We start from the raw sequence: 16,710 nt of genomic DNA, 5'->3' as shown, positions 1-16,710 counted from the left end.
GGGGGTCGTTGTGTAGTGTGGAGGATGGCACTAAACGTCCACCAAATGATGCCCAATTCAGGACAACTTGTGGATGGATGAGTCTTTGTGAAAAAGTCCACTACATTTATTTTACAGTTCACCCAAATGGGGCTGAATTTTGTACCCTCTGCCTTCAAATGTTTTTATTTGTTGTTGTTTAGTTTTTTTTGCAAGTGGTGACGATGTGGCGATGTTGCTGGCAGCAGTGAGCAAGCGAAGGGATTTTTGGGCGGGTGTGTGAATCCTGTCAAACGCCGGCAAAAATCTCTCCACTTGATGAGAGGCGGGAATAATCCAATTCCATTTTTTTTTTCCCCCTCTGAGTGAGAGTGGGCGTTCAGGCCAAGTCGAAGTGTCGGGTGATGATGTGAGCAGAAAGGACAGAACAAGGAGAGCTTTCTCCGGATGGACGGCCCAAAACGAGGCTGTTCTCCTGGGTGTGGTGGGGATTTTGCTGGTGTGTGTGGTGGGGGGGGGAGTCCCGGATGTCAACATGGTGACAAAAAAAAAAAAAAAGCACAGAGGAGTGAACATGAAGTATCTTTCTGGAAAGTTGAAGATGCAGTGGTTGATTTGTGGCTTCAGTAAGAACGACAGGAAGCGAATGAATTTACCGCCGTCATTTTGGTTTTATTTGCGTGACTGTGTGTGTGTGTTACAAAGAGTACATGCATAATCACAGTTCAGTTGTATAACACAATTTCCATGACTCTGTACTCGTCTAGCTTTGCATATTTGGACAACGTGTTGCTTTTATCTGTCTCAAAAAATACAAAACCAAGATGAAATGTGAGCTTGCTTGCTTGTAGGAGAAGCAGCGTGATAGTTTCAGGATATGAATCATCCATCATTGGAAGAGCATGTTTGGACAGGGGAGGTTATTACAACCATTCTATTATGATGAAGAAGTTCTCAAAAGTTACTTTCATGGATGACAACATGACAGCACTCGCGCCACACTTGCTGGCCTCTTCATTAGTTTTTTTTTTTTTTTTTTGGCCTCTTCATTAGTTACGACAATCTAGTATGCAAACATGACATCATACTGAGCTCTTGCTATGAGCCACTGTCGGGGGCGTGTGTGTTGTGTGTATATATATATATATATATATATATATATATATATATATATATATATATATATATATATGATTTTAAGGTTAGATTTTGGTTATTGTGCTGCAAGTTAAGTTTGACCTTTTCTGATCTAAATATAATGAAGTTTGTGTTTAAATCCGTAAAGCCTGATTGGTCAGCACATTAAAATGACTGTTTATAAAGCTGTAAGCTTAATTATTTTTTTAATACAAAATGTACTTTGCATTCCAAATGTTTTGTTTCTCTTGTATGAAAACAAAGTTACAGTAATGAAAGAAAATGTTTTCTTATCTCACTATTCCCAGATTAAAATATATTTGAATGAAAGGATTGTTTCCATTCTTAAAAATGTTCTAAATATTCTGAGCATCCATGGGAACTATTTTTCACTTGTGCAGAATTTTCTCTTTCTCACACACGCACGCTGACACACACACACCTACTTACATTTTACACACACAAAAAACTTCATGACGTAATATATTTAATTCACCCCAACGTCATAATTTTTCAACGGAAAATCCTCACCTAAAAAATGTTAAATAGCCTAAAAAGTTTACGTTGATTTTTAATGAGGATTTATGAATGGAAGTAACATGGTGCGTTTTATTTTATTTGTTGTTTCCCCCCACTTCTTATCCGTTTCTAAAGTATTTCACTCCCTCGTTGTTTGCTCAGCATCCACGCGCAATTTCGACACTCAGCTTTCTTCTCTTTCTGTTTGATTCTTTCCATTACACACCAAATCGTCAAAGTTAGTAAGTCTTGCAGGCCCGGAGCGCCATTCAGTGGTAGAATAATTAAATAAAATAATATTAATAAATCGCTCTCCCTGAATACCCACCTCAACTTTTAAATGATTACTCTCTGATTATTTAGTTGATTTAAAAGTGTTTATTTTCTTTGGGCGCCCTGCTTTGGAAAAGACGCAAAAACCAGAAGAAAAAAAAACACGCAGTCCTCTCCCCCACTTTGATTCGACGTCAGTTTGCACACATCACGTCAGAAAGTCAAATAAACTTGACTTTCTGTGGATGTCAAGAATCCAAATCGTTTTAGCCCCTCAAATCCGTTTTGGGGAGGCAGAAAGCTTTAATAGCCTAATTGGGGCCGACCCAGCAAAATTGATACAATAACATCCCAGCTCGCTCGCTCGCGCGCGTGTGAGCGTGTGCGCGCACGTGTTGTACGAGTGTGCTTGTGCGCGCGACTTTTTTTTGCTAAGTCGTGGAGAAGCCGAAGAAATATGACATGAATACTTTGAAGACTTGATTTGTCTTTGGCGCACTTTTGTGCGTCTTGTTCCTGAAGGGAGTTTGAAAACATGTCACCTCTCATTAGTCATGTCGCCTTCCACCTCCTCCTCCTCCTCCTCCACCTCCTGCATGCCTCCGATGCTATTTATTTGCACTTAAAACACACGCGCACACACACACACATCAGTCAACATTTTAGAAACGCAAACGGTCTCACGTTTTTTCACCTGAGCAAAAAAGCTTCAATTTATTTGATTGCATTTGCAGTCTTTCCTTTTTGTGTTTTTTTTCTTTTTGTGGAGCTTGTTCTTTTATTCCCAATTTGTTATGCCTCCCACCCCAAAAAGAAAATATCTTTGCACTTTACTGTATCGGTTGTTTTGAACGTGCTCTGGCGTGACGTCATTGATCAGGTGATTGTCCCTAAAATGAAGACGTGAACTTTGCACCCGTGGCTATGAAGCATTTTGATGTATTGTCTTTTTTTAAAATTTGTTTTCAAAGTAGAACTAATGCTTTTGCCTCAAGTTTTGAAAAGAATAAAAAAAACTATGTTGTCTTTTTTTTCCCACTGTGCTAATCTTTCAGTCTGCAAAGCTGCAAGTATAAACAAGTTGTCCAATTTTGAAATGATATTATTGGTATTACTCTTAGTTTTCTACAAATGATCAAATTTCTCAATAGATTTGAAAAATATCTTTCATTAAAACATGATGAACACATTTTAAAGTGTTAATATGCTTTCCAAGTTTCCATCTTTCTGTCTTTGTGCTCTAAAGAAGAAGAGCAACTCGTAAGCGGTTGTAGGCCTGCCTGTCGCCAAACGACTGAAGAAGAAGAAAAAGGAGGATGCGTCAAGTCAGTGACGAGGCCACTGTCACCTCCACACCCCGAATCGCTCGAGTTTCTTCTCCTTTAAGCAAGTCATCAATCTGCAGCTCGCCTCCTGCATCCCAAAACACCAAAAGCAACCTCAAGGTTGTTTTTGTTTTTGCGAGGCGTTTGGTGGGCCGCCACCGAACGAAGGACGGCTTCTCCATCTCGCTTTGTCAGGGGCGTGTTGACGTGAGGAAACATCTGCTGCGTCCAAATCGAGAGCGATGACTGAAATTATATGCAGACACGGAGGCCTGCCAGCGCTTGTGGCTAATGGAATCACAAAGGAGACGCTCTGATCGCCCTCCTTGTATTTAAAAAAATAAATCAATACATGCTCCAAGCCTAGAAATGTAACTTCTTAAGGTTTCTGAGTATCACCGTGGCTTGTCGCTATTCAACCAAAAATACAACACGTGGGCAAAAGTATTGCAACGCGCCACCAAATCAAAAAATGAAGTCATTTCTGAGAATGACGTTCACAGTTCACACATTTTCATTCTGTATCTTAAAAATAACCCAATGACAGCTCAAAAAACGAGCAACTGACAATTGGGTCAATTTGATTCTTTTTTTTTTGTACAATTCAATCCTCACAAAATACCGTCGTTTTGTGGGCTATAATTTGACCCAAATATTTGGGTTGAATGAATAAGACAAAAAAATGGTTTAAATTGACAAAAGTGGAATTGGTTACTTTTTGGACTCATGATGAAGTTATTTTTGATCCAATGGTTGTTCGGAATGCATAAGCAACTGTGAAGCGTGCACCCAAGAACGTTTCATAGTTTGTTAGCACCCTCTACTGGTGGAAAGTTGATACTGCCGTCAAGCGTTGGCTGTTCACCAAGCCTTGGTACGATACGCCACAATCTCCACTTTGCTGCAGTGCTCCATTTTGTGCTGCCCTCCATCTCCTCTTGGATCAAATGTCTGTCTTTACCAATGGCGATAGATCCCGGCGATGAAGTGTTTTGCTGCAAGTGTTTTTGGCGACTTGTCGCCAATGTGATTTTGTAGTGGGGGGGGCAACCAGGCGGCCCAGTGGAAAAGCGGCAGCTGGAGATTGCGGGCGTGGTTGTCACAGTGACGAGTCGGAAAAGCTGCAAATGTTCTTCCCTCCCTGGAGGTGTGGATCACGTGTCACTGATACTTTTGGAGATGCAACATGTGCCTACTTATCGGGATTCGCTGTGCCCCTGGGCAGTCTGTCGCCCTCCGCCCGCATAACCCCCCCTCGCCCCCCCCCTGCCTTGCATGGTCTTGGTCCCAGTCCACTTGAGTGAAAATGGAATTTTTAAAGGTAGGGGCCACATTTCACCTGGTCGGTCTTCACTCGGCAACAGCAGCTCGCTTTCTGTTTTTATGATTAGGATGTCTGAATTGGAACCAGAGAGAGTGAGGGAGGGGTCGCGGGTGACCTGTTCAGCGAGCATCACGGGAGCCAGTAACGCTTTTTTTGGAGGGGTGGGGGGTTGTTTTGGGGTAGATGAATGTTGTCATTGTTATTCTAAGGATAATCGCCACATCCAGGGCTGGCTGCGCTGCGTGCTAGCTTGTCACTTGTCATGAGCGTCAAGTCGTCCGCAAAGAGAATTAGGCTCCACTGGAAACGTGTTCGGCGGCTCCGAGCTGTGACACTGACAGCAAAACGTTGGCAGCTTCAGTCAAGTTCCCCCATAGGAGGCACGTCAGGGGCTGGGGGGGGGCGAAGTATTATGCGTGCGCATGCAGGACAGATCGTTGATCATCTCTCTGGATTCAAATGACGACACCACAGGACGCTGTCATGTGACCTTTTCTGTTTTACAAATAATAATCTTCAGAATCATAATATTCTGTAGATCACTCTCTTTGTGTATTGTAATTAAGGTGGAGATGATGATTATATTATTAAAGTGATTCGCAATGGTCGTAGTACACGGATAGTCGTAAATTGTAGTATTTTTCTTAGTGTAAAATTGTGATTATCATTATAAGCAGTGGTAGGCGACACTGAAAAACACATTTGGTTCCATTGGATTAATTCAAAACTTAATTCAGATTTACAATAGAATACGATGAAACTTTATTTATTTTGCGCATTTCACAACGTACACGGGCCGTGTATGATGTTTAATGCATTAAACTAACATATATCATTGGAATATTTTTGAGAAAATTACATCTTGACCACTTTTTGATCACGTGCAACTGAAAGTTAAATGTTAAATATTAATATTAGTAGTAGTAGTAGTCGTCTTTTTTAAAATTGCGTCTAAGTAATAGTCATTATTATTTGTCATAGTCGAAGTACCACAGTCATATGCAGTACGAGTTGTCGTGGGAGGAGCCACCGTGCCGCAATTATTATTATTATTATTATTATTATTATTATTATTATAAATTAGAGTATTATAATACATTATCTAGATGCATACATTTTTAAAAGATATTCTTCAATGAATAATCCTAATCATATAGGTACCCATTTCAAATATGAACCAAGCTGCCTTTTAATTGTTTCATTTTAAGTTGTTTATTGTGTACATGTTTTATTAGGGTTGTATCTTTTTACGTCAGGTATCATCATAAAAAAACAAAACAATTTAGAGCACATGCGCAGAAAGCTGATGAGGAGCAATGATGCGACGTCCGTCACCGCCATTATGGAGAAAAACAAAAATACAAAACATGCTTGTCTTTTGAAAGAGATCATTTTATCGACAACAACAGATATTAATTTGTCTTCCCACTTATCCGGAAGATGACTTATTCAACTGGGCCATATAAAATACAAAAAAAGCGATTATTTTGATGAGAACAGATGCTAAAATAGCTTTTGAACGAATCTCTTGACTCACACCGCCTCTCTGTGGACATGTTTGGTATTGCATCCAGACACAGTATTTTTTTTCCCCATTGTTTTTCATTTTCATTGTCTTGTCTGTCAACTATTACCCACTGTAACTATAATTTAAATTGGTCGATCACATTCATGTTAAATATATTAAATTAATAACAATAAACATAATCATCAAATGACATATGATTCAATATATGTCATCCGAATGCATTGCCCCTAAAAGTACATTTTACTTATTTTTTAAACAAAGGTTTGAAAACTGAATATCTGTCTGATGAAATGGTGAAACATGTTAAATCTTAAATAGAACTCAACTACAAGTAATGAATGTGCTGTACTGTATTTTATTAAAGCTTTTGTAACATGTGCAATTTGAACATTTAACTCTACGTACAAGAAGTACTACTTGTACAACACTTGATTTTTTTTGTGTTTTTTTAAGTGGCAAAAACATGCTATTATCTTTGACCGCTTACATATTTATTCATATACTGAGCGATAAAATAAAGGTTCATGTGAAAAAAATTATGAAAATTCAAACAGCAAAAGCTGTACAATTTAAAAAAATATCTTCTACAGTTGATCACATGTGAGCCACGAGAATTTTCTCCTATTATATAAGTACACAACGTAAGGAAAAATAAAATGCTTCTTCTTGTGTGTCTAATGATTAAATAGAATAATTAGCTCTAACCACCATCGATATTGGTGAATAAAAGGCCCTGGGGAAAACACTGCGGTTGCTAGGCGACACATAGGACGCGCGCACACACTCATAGGAGTGTCTAATCACCCACTAGCTCTCCATCGGTGTGCGTTTTCAAGTCGCTGAGGGTTGAGTCACAGGTGTGTGTTTGACAGCTGCATCAAACATCTTTCCTGGCGATAATTAGGTCAACTCATTAATGGCACAATGAAAGAATGAGCTCGCTGTGGCCGTGTTTTACATCTCTGAGGCGTTGATAGGCCTCCTCGCCTCGCCTCGCCACCAAAACAACTCGAGTGCGTAAAGAAACACGTTGCGTAAGTGTTTTATTGTGTTGTCTTTGGGAATCATGACCACAATGGCTAATCGTAAGGCTGTCTGCGAGGAGTTTGATTTAGCGCATTAATATGCAATGAATGGGATTACTTTCATATGTCAGGGATCACGAAAAACAGCTGTCACATCCGTTCGCTTGTAAAAACCATCATAAAGTGGTGCATCTATGCCGATAGGGATTTGATTTTGGGGGTTTTTCGGCCGCAATGAAGATGTTACTTACAGGCACCATATTTGGCAGTTTAGCAACCATTTTCTTTTAATATTTGTTTCACTTTAAAACTGAAAAAAAAGCTGCAAAAAAATTGGCTTAATCTTTCCCAATTTATAGTGTTAGGGTGGGGCTTGGGTTAGGGTTAGGGGTTAACCTTTTAAAGACTCCAAGTCAACACGGTGCGATTGGGCCACCAGCAATCTTCACCTCTGGCGCACCTTGGCGTCCCGTCAACTCCAACGAGCCGGAGGGCTGAACATCATTCTTCATCTCTGGCGCGGCGTTTGATGACGGCGCTGCGGAGCGCGGTGTTAAACGTGTCCTCACAAGAGTCTCTTGTAAAGCGTTCACACGTTCACCGGGCCTCGCTTTGGGAGGCGGCAGCGTTCGCATTCATCGGCTCGTCGCCTCGTGACGCTCCTTTCATTTTATGCTGGCTCATGTCGGGCGCGGGCTTGCAAATATTTGAAGTGGTGTTCCGTCGCTGCTGGGTGTGGATGCGATGGACTGAGAGGCATGACATAACTCACCAGCGTAGGTGGAACAAAAGCAAATGAATCGCTGCCGCCTTTCTTCCATCATCGACCCGGTTTTCCGTCGCCGCAACATTCTGGACGCGTGCATGACTGCCGTCGTGAACGAGTCGTGAACGCCACGACATTCCGAGCGGCAGTCCCCTCCGAAAGTTTTGGAAGGGCAAGGTCACTTCTTTTGTTTTTGTCTATTGAAAACATTTGGCGTTCAGATCAAAAGATGAATGAGATAAAAGTATTGCATAATATACTTGGATTTGAATGGTCCTCAAAGGTTTTAAAGAAATCAAATAAATGAGCAAACCACACCGCATAAAAATTTCCATTCAAGGATGGCACCAAACTACGGAACAGCAAACGTTCCTTTTTGTGCACATTTTGGATTTTAATCCTGTCTGTCCTCCGTTCTTCCAAATCCACAAATTAATGAGACCATCCGCCATCTGTCACAACAGCTGCCGGTCCAATGAACTCATTTGCTACCATTGACGGCTAAAGACGTTTTCTACTTGGCTCGAAGTGATTGAGTGAAGTCATCATATGCCTTTGTAACACTTTGAAGGTTTTTTTCGGAGGGACACAAATGCAGGAACTTCAAACGAACCGTCACTGTTGTCGACTTCTTAGAACGGTGTTGTCATGGCGACTGGGGATCTTTTCAATCGGAAAGTGTCATTATTCAAACAAGTTTCCCATTTCACCCGAAAGAACATTTTTTTTTTACTCATTTGACCGTAACACTGCCTCCTTCTCGAGCGGAGAAGGCGATTGCACTCGTAAACGACCTCTGCCATCTAGTGGTGAATACTGTTCTTACAAATGAAAACTGCTCCGCCGCAGCCAACTTTTTTTTTTTCTCACGCTGCGTTGCCCATCCCTGGCAATAACAATTTGATATTTAAACACAAAAGGTGCAGCAACACAGTCCTCCCAGTCATCGTCACCGTTTAGGAGGACCTGAGACCAGCGGAAACAAGCCATACCCGTCCGTCTGCCTTATCCTGCCCCCGGGCGGAGCAACAAAATCGTCATTGTGTGACAAAAACTGTTCTTTGACTTGATTTTCCATTTCCGTGAATGATTTAATTGCTCCTGACTGGATATTGTTACGGCAATTACGATTACTACGACCTTCATTCTGAGAAAGGCGCTTTTGATGTCATTCATACATTATTACTGCCACTGCTGCCACTTGCGACCGCTTCCCTTAAAACCATCGCTGCCACGACTGCTATTAGTTCTGTCGTGGTTATCTTTATGAGCATGATTATTAGTCGCAGGGCGTTTTCGCAAGTCATAATTAGGTCGAATGACGCCAAAGCCATAGCGGCTTTCATCATTGTGACCTTTCACCCCTTACATCTCGCACATCGTAACATGGCCGCTTATGACCTGCGCCACCCACAGCGTCCCGAGCCTCGAACCCTCGCTGACCCGCCAACGAGAGGCCCCGCCACGTCGTACGGGCCCCCGTCCCGAAAGCCCGCATCACCTCCGATTGCCGTGACAGACGCCAGACAGCAGCGTATCCAAGGAGGGTGCGTGCGTGTGTGTGTGTGGGTGTGTGTGTGTGTGTGTGTGTGTGTGTGTGTGTGTGTGTGCGTGTGTTTGTGTGTTCTCGAGTTCAGAACAAAGAATGGTGTTGCCGCCGACTTCAAGGCGCTGTGACGTTACAATCGCCAGCTGCCTCCACTTCACAGGGAGAGTCGGGGGTCATCTGGAGTGACAGTATGTCTGCAACTCTCGCCCCTCATCAATTAGATTCATTTATTTTTTTTCCTTTCAGCTCCTTTCTCGTTTTGGATAGCGTAATAAAAACAAACAGCGAAGAGAATGAAAGCTCAGCTCAACTTTGCCTTCCACTAGCTTAATGCTAACAGCATAGACGAGCTAACGGCTAGCATAGTTGTTGCGTTAACACCTTTCAAGCAACGGAATCACTTTCTGTAACAACTTTCATGGAGGTATTTTTTCTTTCTTTTTCTCTCGTTTTTATAGAAGCTGAGCAGTGGCAGGCCGAGCTTTTGGGACCAGACTTTAGTGTGGATTTGCCAGGATTAATTAACAATTAATAACACCACTCACACATCACAATTGTAGAGCTCATAAAAATAAAATATATGATGACAGTAAAAAAATTAAAATGACCAATTTCTCTGACCAAAACATTGTCATTTGGATATTATCGAAACCTAGTTTTTTGTTCCCCTCGTTTTCCGATACTGTATTCACCACTAAAAGTGGCTTGAATAAATTCTGTCCTCCTTCCAACAGTGACGGTTCAAAAGCACATTCGCGTCCACACTCTATATATTCGACGTCGGCCCCCTTTTTTGACCCCATTAGACCTCTTATGTCTATTTTTCCTGTCATGTGACGGAAGAAAAGCGCCACCGACCTCCAACTCTTTGCGAGTGAGTGTCGCTAATGCCTCGACCGACGCTGGCCTTCTCCTCGTCTTGCCCACGGGCCATTTGGCTGCGGACGAGTCACGTGCGAGATGAGCGGCCGTGTTCCAATATGCCATCTGCAGGCAACACAAAGCGCTCAATTAAGAGGCCGCTTCCTCCAGTGGCTGCGGCCATTAGTCAGGCGGCTCCACAAGTGACCCTTCACTGCCTTTTACTCTTCAACCCCTCATGGTGTTTTTTTGGTTTTTTTTCCCAAGCTCCCTCCAAGAGTGACTTTTTGTCTTCTTTTCCCGTCCACTCCGAATCGTTTAAAATTTCCGATTTTGCCCCTCACTCGATTCGTATGACCTTGATGATGGCAGCGCAACATTTCCAGTCCTCGTTTATTCTATCACAAATGAAGCGGACGTCGCTAAGAGGGTCGCGTTTTGGAGTGGCTCCTCAAATGTCAATTCTCTGTTGGCACATTGCCGGGACATGAACAGAACATGAAGACGCTTTAACCACAGTGCTGGCTGCAAAGCGAGGCAGGATGCTCATTTTCATTGGCGCAAAATTTTAAGTCCGTCAGATGTTGAATATGATCACTCAATGGTCAATTCCGAGTCGGATTAACAACTTGTTAGCCACTCGGCGATCACCTTCTGATACATTTGACAGAAGATTTCCTCAGAGAGTAAATTGGCTGCCAGCTAGCTTCAGTGGAAATTTAGCCTTCTTGTGCTAACGTCAAATCATTATCTTATGTGCTGTGTAGTACATTTCGCCAGTAGAAATGGCGAAAAATGTGTCTAAAACGAGTAAAGACTAAAACTAACAACGCTGGTCACCATCAGACGTGTAGAAAAAACTTCAAGGCGTGCTAACCGAGCGGTTAGTGGCTAAGATGTGATTTATCGCTGTGTGCCTGATGAAGTGTCCAGCGAGTGTCGGCGAGATACGTAAAAGAGCACAGCGAACACGTCCGCACTTGGAAGGCTTTTAATAATTTACTTTAAAAAATAGTGTAAAAGTAACAGATATCTCCCACTCGTGTGGATCTGTTTCATATTCAAATTGACGACCGACGTAACAAAGTCTTGCAAACTTGCATTTGTCTGTACAATTTGTGAACACTCACTTGGCAATTTCCACATTTTTTTGGCTGGAAGTAAATGACGTTTGCACTGTATACTGTATATATTTATATACATATATATATATATATATATATATATATATATATATATATATATATATATATATATATATATATATATATATATATATATATATATATATATATATGTGTATAAAAGCTCACAGCACAAAAATGAACAAAAGAAAAAGAACAGCTTGAAATGTACAGCTTTAGAAAATTCCAGAAAAAGACGGCCGAATGGTGTATAATACAAACATGCTGAGATTGTAACAAACTGCAAAGTGAAGCGGACGGGCCTTTCTCGTGGTTTGCTTGACATCATCTTGAAATCAGTCTTAAATAGTTCTTTGATTGCCTTGTTCAAAGATTCATTGGACTTATAAATATTTCCTGCATATTTTTAATTGAAAGGCATTAAATAAAAAACAAAGAAATGTTTTGGATTTTTTTTTTTTTTTTCGTTTTGTGTCCATCACCCTTTCTTTTCGGTAAGTGCCTGTTTGGAAGAGGTAATATATATTTATTAAGTACACACGTATAGATATCAAATTCTATGATGATATAATTTGTATAAATATTGCATTAAATTGGCGTTAATTTCAGATCCCAAGAGCTTTAACATTTGGGAATAAAAAGGCCTTGTGTCCCCCCCCATTTGTTCCATTTTACATATTACAAAATAACTTTCAATTCTTTGCAAATATTTTACATTATGAACACCCCTGCCGAGCGTCGTCTTTTTTTTTTTTTTTTTTTTGTACCGCCATCGCTTATCGACAACCCTTTGAAAGGTGAAGAAAAAGTGCCGCTTGCAAACCCTAACCCCAACCTCGTCGGAACTTTTAACAGCGCTTTTTTTTTTTGTACAAAAAAAAAAAAAACAAATATAAAAATGGCGCAACAATGCCACGTGTGTGTTGACATGCAAATTTGCTGGTTGTACAATATTACAGATATTACCAGTTGTTTGAAAATGCCACTGGGGTCTGACGACAGCTGCAGTTTCTCTCAATTAGAAAGCACGGTGACTTGACTGCCATTTCGAAATGTTTTCTTCCTCCACCGGCTTTGCATCTTGGCACTCCGATTTACATTCCAGGCTCTGCCGCTCTGCGAGTCGAGGAGGTGCGCACGCACGGCTAGAGCATGTTGAGGATGGCGTTGTACATTTGGACCAGGACGGCCAAGTGGACGGGCAGGCAAGACTGGCGGTCCTGGCTCGCTGGCGTGCAGGTCAGCCAGGAGAGTGCATTGTACTGCTCCAACACAAATCTGCAGGACAAGAAAAATCTCTCTCATTCAGCATTGGAAGTTTTTTTTTTTCATGCATTCAGGAGATTTGTGCTCAAAAGTGCTGATCATTTGTTGAGGAGCCACAGGTTTGCATTTTTTTTTTTTAAAATAATAATACGTCGATCCAATATGCGCTGATTTAATTTGTAGCATTTTGGAAAAGTTGAAACCTTGGCAGTGCAAATTTATTTTTCCTACGACAATAACCGTTTAAAAATGTGCTCCTCATCAAACAATCGCTCAAAGGCCTCATGTAAGGACGGTCACGTGAGAAAATACTTGTGTGCCATGGAGTTAAAAGAAATAAAAAGGAGCAAGCATTTTTCATGCGTCATCCGCAAAAGTTGCGACACATTGCGGCTTCGGAGCCGCCGAGCTTCTGGAGTGGCTTTTTTTTTTTCCACATTGGACACCCGCAGCCAGGAAAGCCCACATGTGTTGGATATTTACCGGAGTACGTCTGAGGTGGTCTTGGAGTCCAGCGGGTGAGGGGTCCTCTTTGTCTTGTCTGCCAGCAGCTCGTCCGACTGGACCATGGAGATGTGGTGGTGGAGCGAGGCCTGCGGAGAAGCAATGAGCGGCAGAAACGGCGTCACGGAACTTGGGCCATCCCGGCAACCCCCAGTCGTCGTTGTCGTCTTTTTTTTTTTTTTTCTCCCCAGAGCTCCTTCGGGCTGATTTCAACATTGACTGGAATTCCCTCACACGCGTGCATGATCATGCAGGACTGGCCCACGCCTTCAAGCAAAACTTGATTTGGGGGCTATTTCTGTCATCAATTTTGATTGCTCATTCCAACTCAAACTGGTAGTGTCGCCTAAAAAGTTATTTAAAAAAAAAAAAGCCGTTTCCATCCATTACTTCCCCGAAAGAAAAACCTTCTTTGTTTTTAATAAAGAAAACATCATGACAGAATGTAAAGAAATCAAATGATATTTTGGAACGTGTTACTTTGCAAAGTGTGTTGGGTGTGGCCTTCCGGAGTTCCGCTTGCGACGAGCAACTTTGTTGAATTGTGAGTTGTGGTCGACAGCAGCTCTTTTTCTTCTTATTTTTATGTTTGACTGTTCAATAAATGACCTCAAGTGTTGTGTTTTGAGTACCTTGAGGAACAGAGGACATTGGTTCTCCGCTTGAGGGTACGGCGCCCAGAACCAATGCGGGAGTCCGCCGGCCTGCGCCGTGGAGACGTAGTAGCCCAGAGCCAGCGGTTGCTGCTTCAGCTCTTCCGGGGGATTGTCTCTGGAGAGCAGGCGCTCCCCTTGGCTCTGTGTAAACAGGAAATTCCATTTTTAGCCAAAAAAAAAAACTGTTGTTTACGTGCAGGCACTGAACGTAAAGAACCGTTTTGATTCATTTTTCAGAAATGGTCACCAAACATGTCACGATGAGGTCAGTGGAACCATCCGAGTATTCAAAAAGTTGGGTAAAAGTTTGATTTTGGAACTCTGTGGCAAATAATCAGAATGTGTGACCTCCGCTTTCAAAGTAGATTTTATTTCAAAAATGAATTGGAACCTACTTCAAAGCGGGCTTCGCTTTCAAACTCCAGTTAAGATTTCAAATTAGAGCTTCAGGGAGGCTTCGGCATTGCATGAAACATTTTCAGGTTTTCCAGTCGTTGGTTTGAAATGACTACGGGTAAGGTGTGAAAGTAGAGTTCGGGTTTCTTTTTGTGTTTCAAAGAAAGGGACATTTGACTTCAGCGAAAGAAAAAGCTATCTCAAAAGGAAATCACGTGGGCAATGTTTTCCTCCATAAAACGTGTCTTCTTGTCGTTTTCCAGGTCCAATACGCGCTGGCTTTGCTCTACAAATCAGAGCAGCCCTCAAGTGGACTTTTATCTCTTCCCTCAGGTGAGCGATGACACCAGCAATGTGTTGGGAGTCACGCTGCTCTCCACTTTGCGATTGAGCCGTTAAGAAACTGTCATCGCGTTTCTCTTTGCCTCGCAGCCAAATTCCTCCACGCTTGGCAGCGCTTCACTCTCACATGCTGTTTGCTCATGTCATGCGTGTGATGTCGAGTGTCAGTCAAGATGCAATCGCATGGATCCGAGCTTCAACAGGTATGCTGACAAATACCAAATACCTGTCGCCAATTCATGACGTACACCTGTACTAATATCTTTTTTAAATAGATTTTAATATATTTTTCTTAATATACAGGGTCCAAATATATATATATATATATATATAAATAAAATATATATATATATATATATATATATATATATATATATATATATATGTATAATTTCTTTTTTTATTTTCGTTTCTTAAATTTTTTTTATATTTTTTTTTTATTTAACACCACAACATCAAGTTCATCCGTGACTTCATGATTAACACATTTTTTTTTGTGTTTGACAACCATTACCAAAAAATGTTGAGTAAAATCTTTTTCTTCCCATTTCTCTGCAGCAGCAGCGGCACAATTAACATCTTCAAAAGCACTCACCAACCTTTACTTTGTCTTGTACAGTTTCGAGACGGGAGCAATTATTTGTCACTCACCCTGGTGTGTTGAAAATGGGATCCCATTCCCATTCCGGATGGAGAGCCCGGTGACGGCACAGGGGAGGTGTTGGGGGAAGGATGAAGGTTACCCGTGATCAGCATCATGTCATGGTCGATGTCGTTCTCCAGTTCATCAGGAAAGGGCAGGTCGAACATGTCGTCTACGGGAACAAAAGCCATTCGTTTGCTGTTTTTTTTAAGATGGATAATAATGTAGTGTTTCATTTCATGATTGGAATGCACATTGTGATGTGAAGTTTTAAAAATAAAAATAGCACAAGGCATACTGCTATTGCGATGGAACAAACATGCCCCCTGTTGGTGGAATATTGTAAAATAACCCCATCATGTACTGTTATTTTTACACTGGAACTTGACATTTTTACAGAAAATTAATGCTACTCTCACACTTTAAAACAGGATTATTAGACATCATTTGAATTTGGTTTGTTATCATCTCTCTCTCTCTCTCGTCATGTGATTTTACTCATTTAATTTAACTAATTAATCACAAAAAATTTCTACAATTAATTGCGATTAATCACATTTTTCAACTACTATTTTTTGTGAAGCTGAACAGATATTTACTTGAATAATATCTTGTAATTAATGCAAAATCACCAAATATGAAGTACATTTTAATTCTCGTAGCTTTCTTTGATCCTTGAGTAGATCTAAATGAATACTGTGTTAACATTTTTAAATGTCATCTCCGGAGACAGCCCTAAATTCTGTCTTAATAAGTCCGTGAAGGTAGACGAAGCTTTCCGCTGTCGCACCACCAGCCCACTGGCTGTGCATGTGCAGCGAAATGGCCGTCTAAAGACATGACCTTGGCGCTACAGTCTCCCGTAAAAGCTCATGAGTACCGTTATTGTCCTCAGTGGGGTAGGAGCTCGGCGCCAGCTGGGTGGTGGCGGAAGTCGGGAAGACGAGGATGTGAGTGCAGGAGGCATCCTGAGGCGTGTTCAGCTGCGACGTCTGCAGGTTCAGGGCGGTGCTGCGGCCGAACACCGAGCCCATCGTCACGGCGTCTGAGCGCAAATATGACACAAAAACAAATAAGAAATAAAAAATACATGAAGTGTTGTTAATTTGACTGCTAGGTTTTGTTCTATACTGCGCGGAACAGACCAGTATGCGTCCCACAAGTTGTAGGCGAGCTCCCTCTAGTGGTATGCAAAACAATCACTGGCCAAGTACAAATGACACATTTTAAAGTGCAAAACATTTGCATTTAATCTTTAGAAAATCGTCTTTAAATATGTATATAGATGCAACTTTTACAGCTTTTTGGGGGGTCACTTTGAAATGTTCTTTTGGGCAGGCAGTAAGAAATTGTTCATTTCCACATATGTGCGTTTTTTTTTTATTTTTTTTTTTTATTTCAATAGACGAGGTTCACTTTGACATACAATATTTTCAATTCACATGTAAAATGTTTATCGGAATGTTTTTGGA

General features: G+C 41.3%; 2 protein-coding genes across 3 annotated transcripts in view; one reads left to right on the top strand and one right to left on the bottom strand.

Annotated features, from left to right (window-relative positions):
• The window catches only part of LOC148318848 (uncharacterized), a 163,996-nt gene extending 148,388 nt beyond the window's left edge, over positions 1-15,608 (top strand). The window contains exons 5-7 of the mRNA XM_088280975.1: positions 14,517-14,586; positions 14,686-14,798; positions 15,215-15,608. Coding sequence (XP_088137101.1) covers positions 14,517-14,586; positions 14,686-14,750 — 135 coding nt within the window. The 3' untranslated portion in view covers positions 14,751-14,798; positions 15,215-15,608. The remainder of the gene's footprint in view (positions 1-14,516; positions 14,587-14,685; positions 14,799-15,214) is intronic.
• The window catches only part of LOC148318847 (mediator of RNA polymerase II transcription subunit 13-like), a 59,022-nt gene continuing 53,834 nt past the window's right edge, over positions 11,523-16,710 (bottom strand). For both annotated transcript variants that reach the window (XM_088280966.1, XM_088280967.1), the window contains exons 27-31: positions 16,119-16,283; positions 15,247-15,410; positions 13,834-13,998; positions 13,181-13,290; positions 11,523-12,709 (exon numbers count right to left, since the gene is read on the bottom strand). In XM_088280966.1, the coding sequence (XP_088137092.1) occupies positions 12,577-12,709; positions 13,181-13,290; positions 13,834-13,998; positions 15,247-15,410; positions 16,119-16,283 (737 nt within the window). In that variant the 3' untranslated portion in view covers positions 11,523-12,576. The remainder of the gene's footprint in view (positions 12,710-13,180; positions 13,291-13,833; positions 13,999-15,246; positions 15,411-16,118; positions 16,284-16,710) is intronic.

Source organism: Idiotropiscis lumnitzeri, chromosome 18 (assembly GCF_059441095.1).
Source record: "Idiotropiscis lumnitzeri isolate Australia: NSW breed Sydney's pygmy pipehorse chromosome 18, RoL_Ilum_1.0, whole genome shotgun sequence".
NCBI classification, from domain to species: domain Eukaryota; kingdom Metazoa; phylum Chordata; class Actinopteri; order Syngnathiformes; family Syngnathidae; genus Idiotropiscis; species Idiotropiscis lumnitzeri.
Note: the sequence above shows the minus strand (reverse complement) of the source record. Positions and strands in the feature narration are given on the sequence as shown.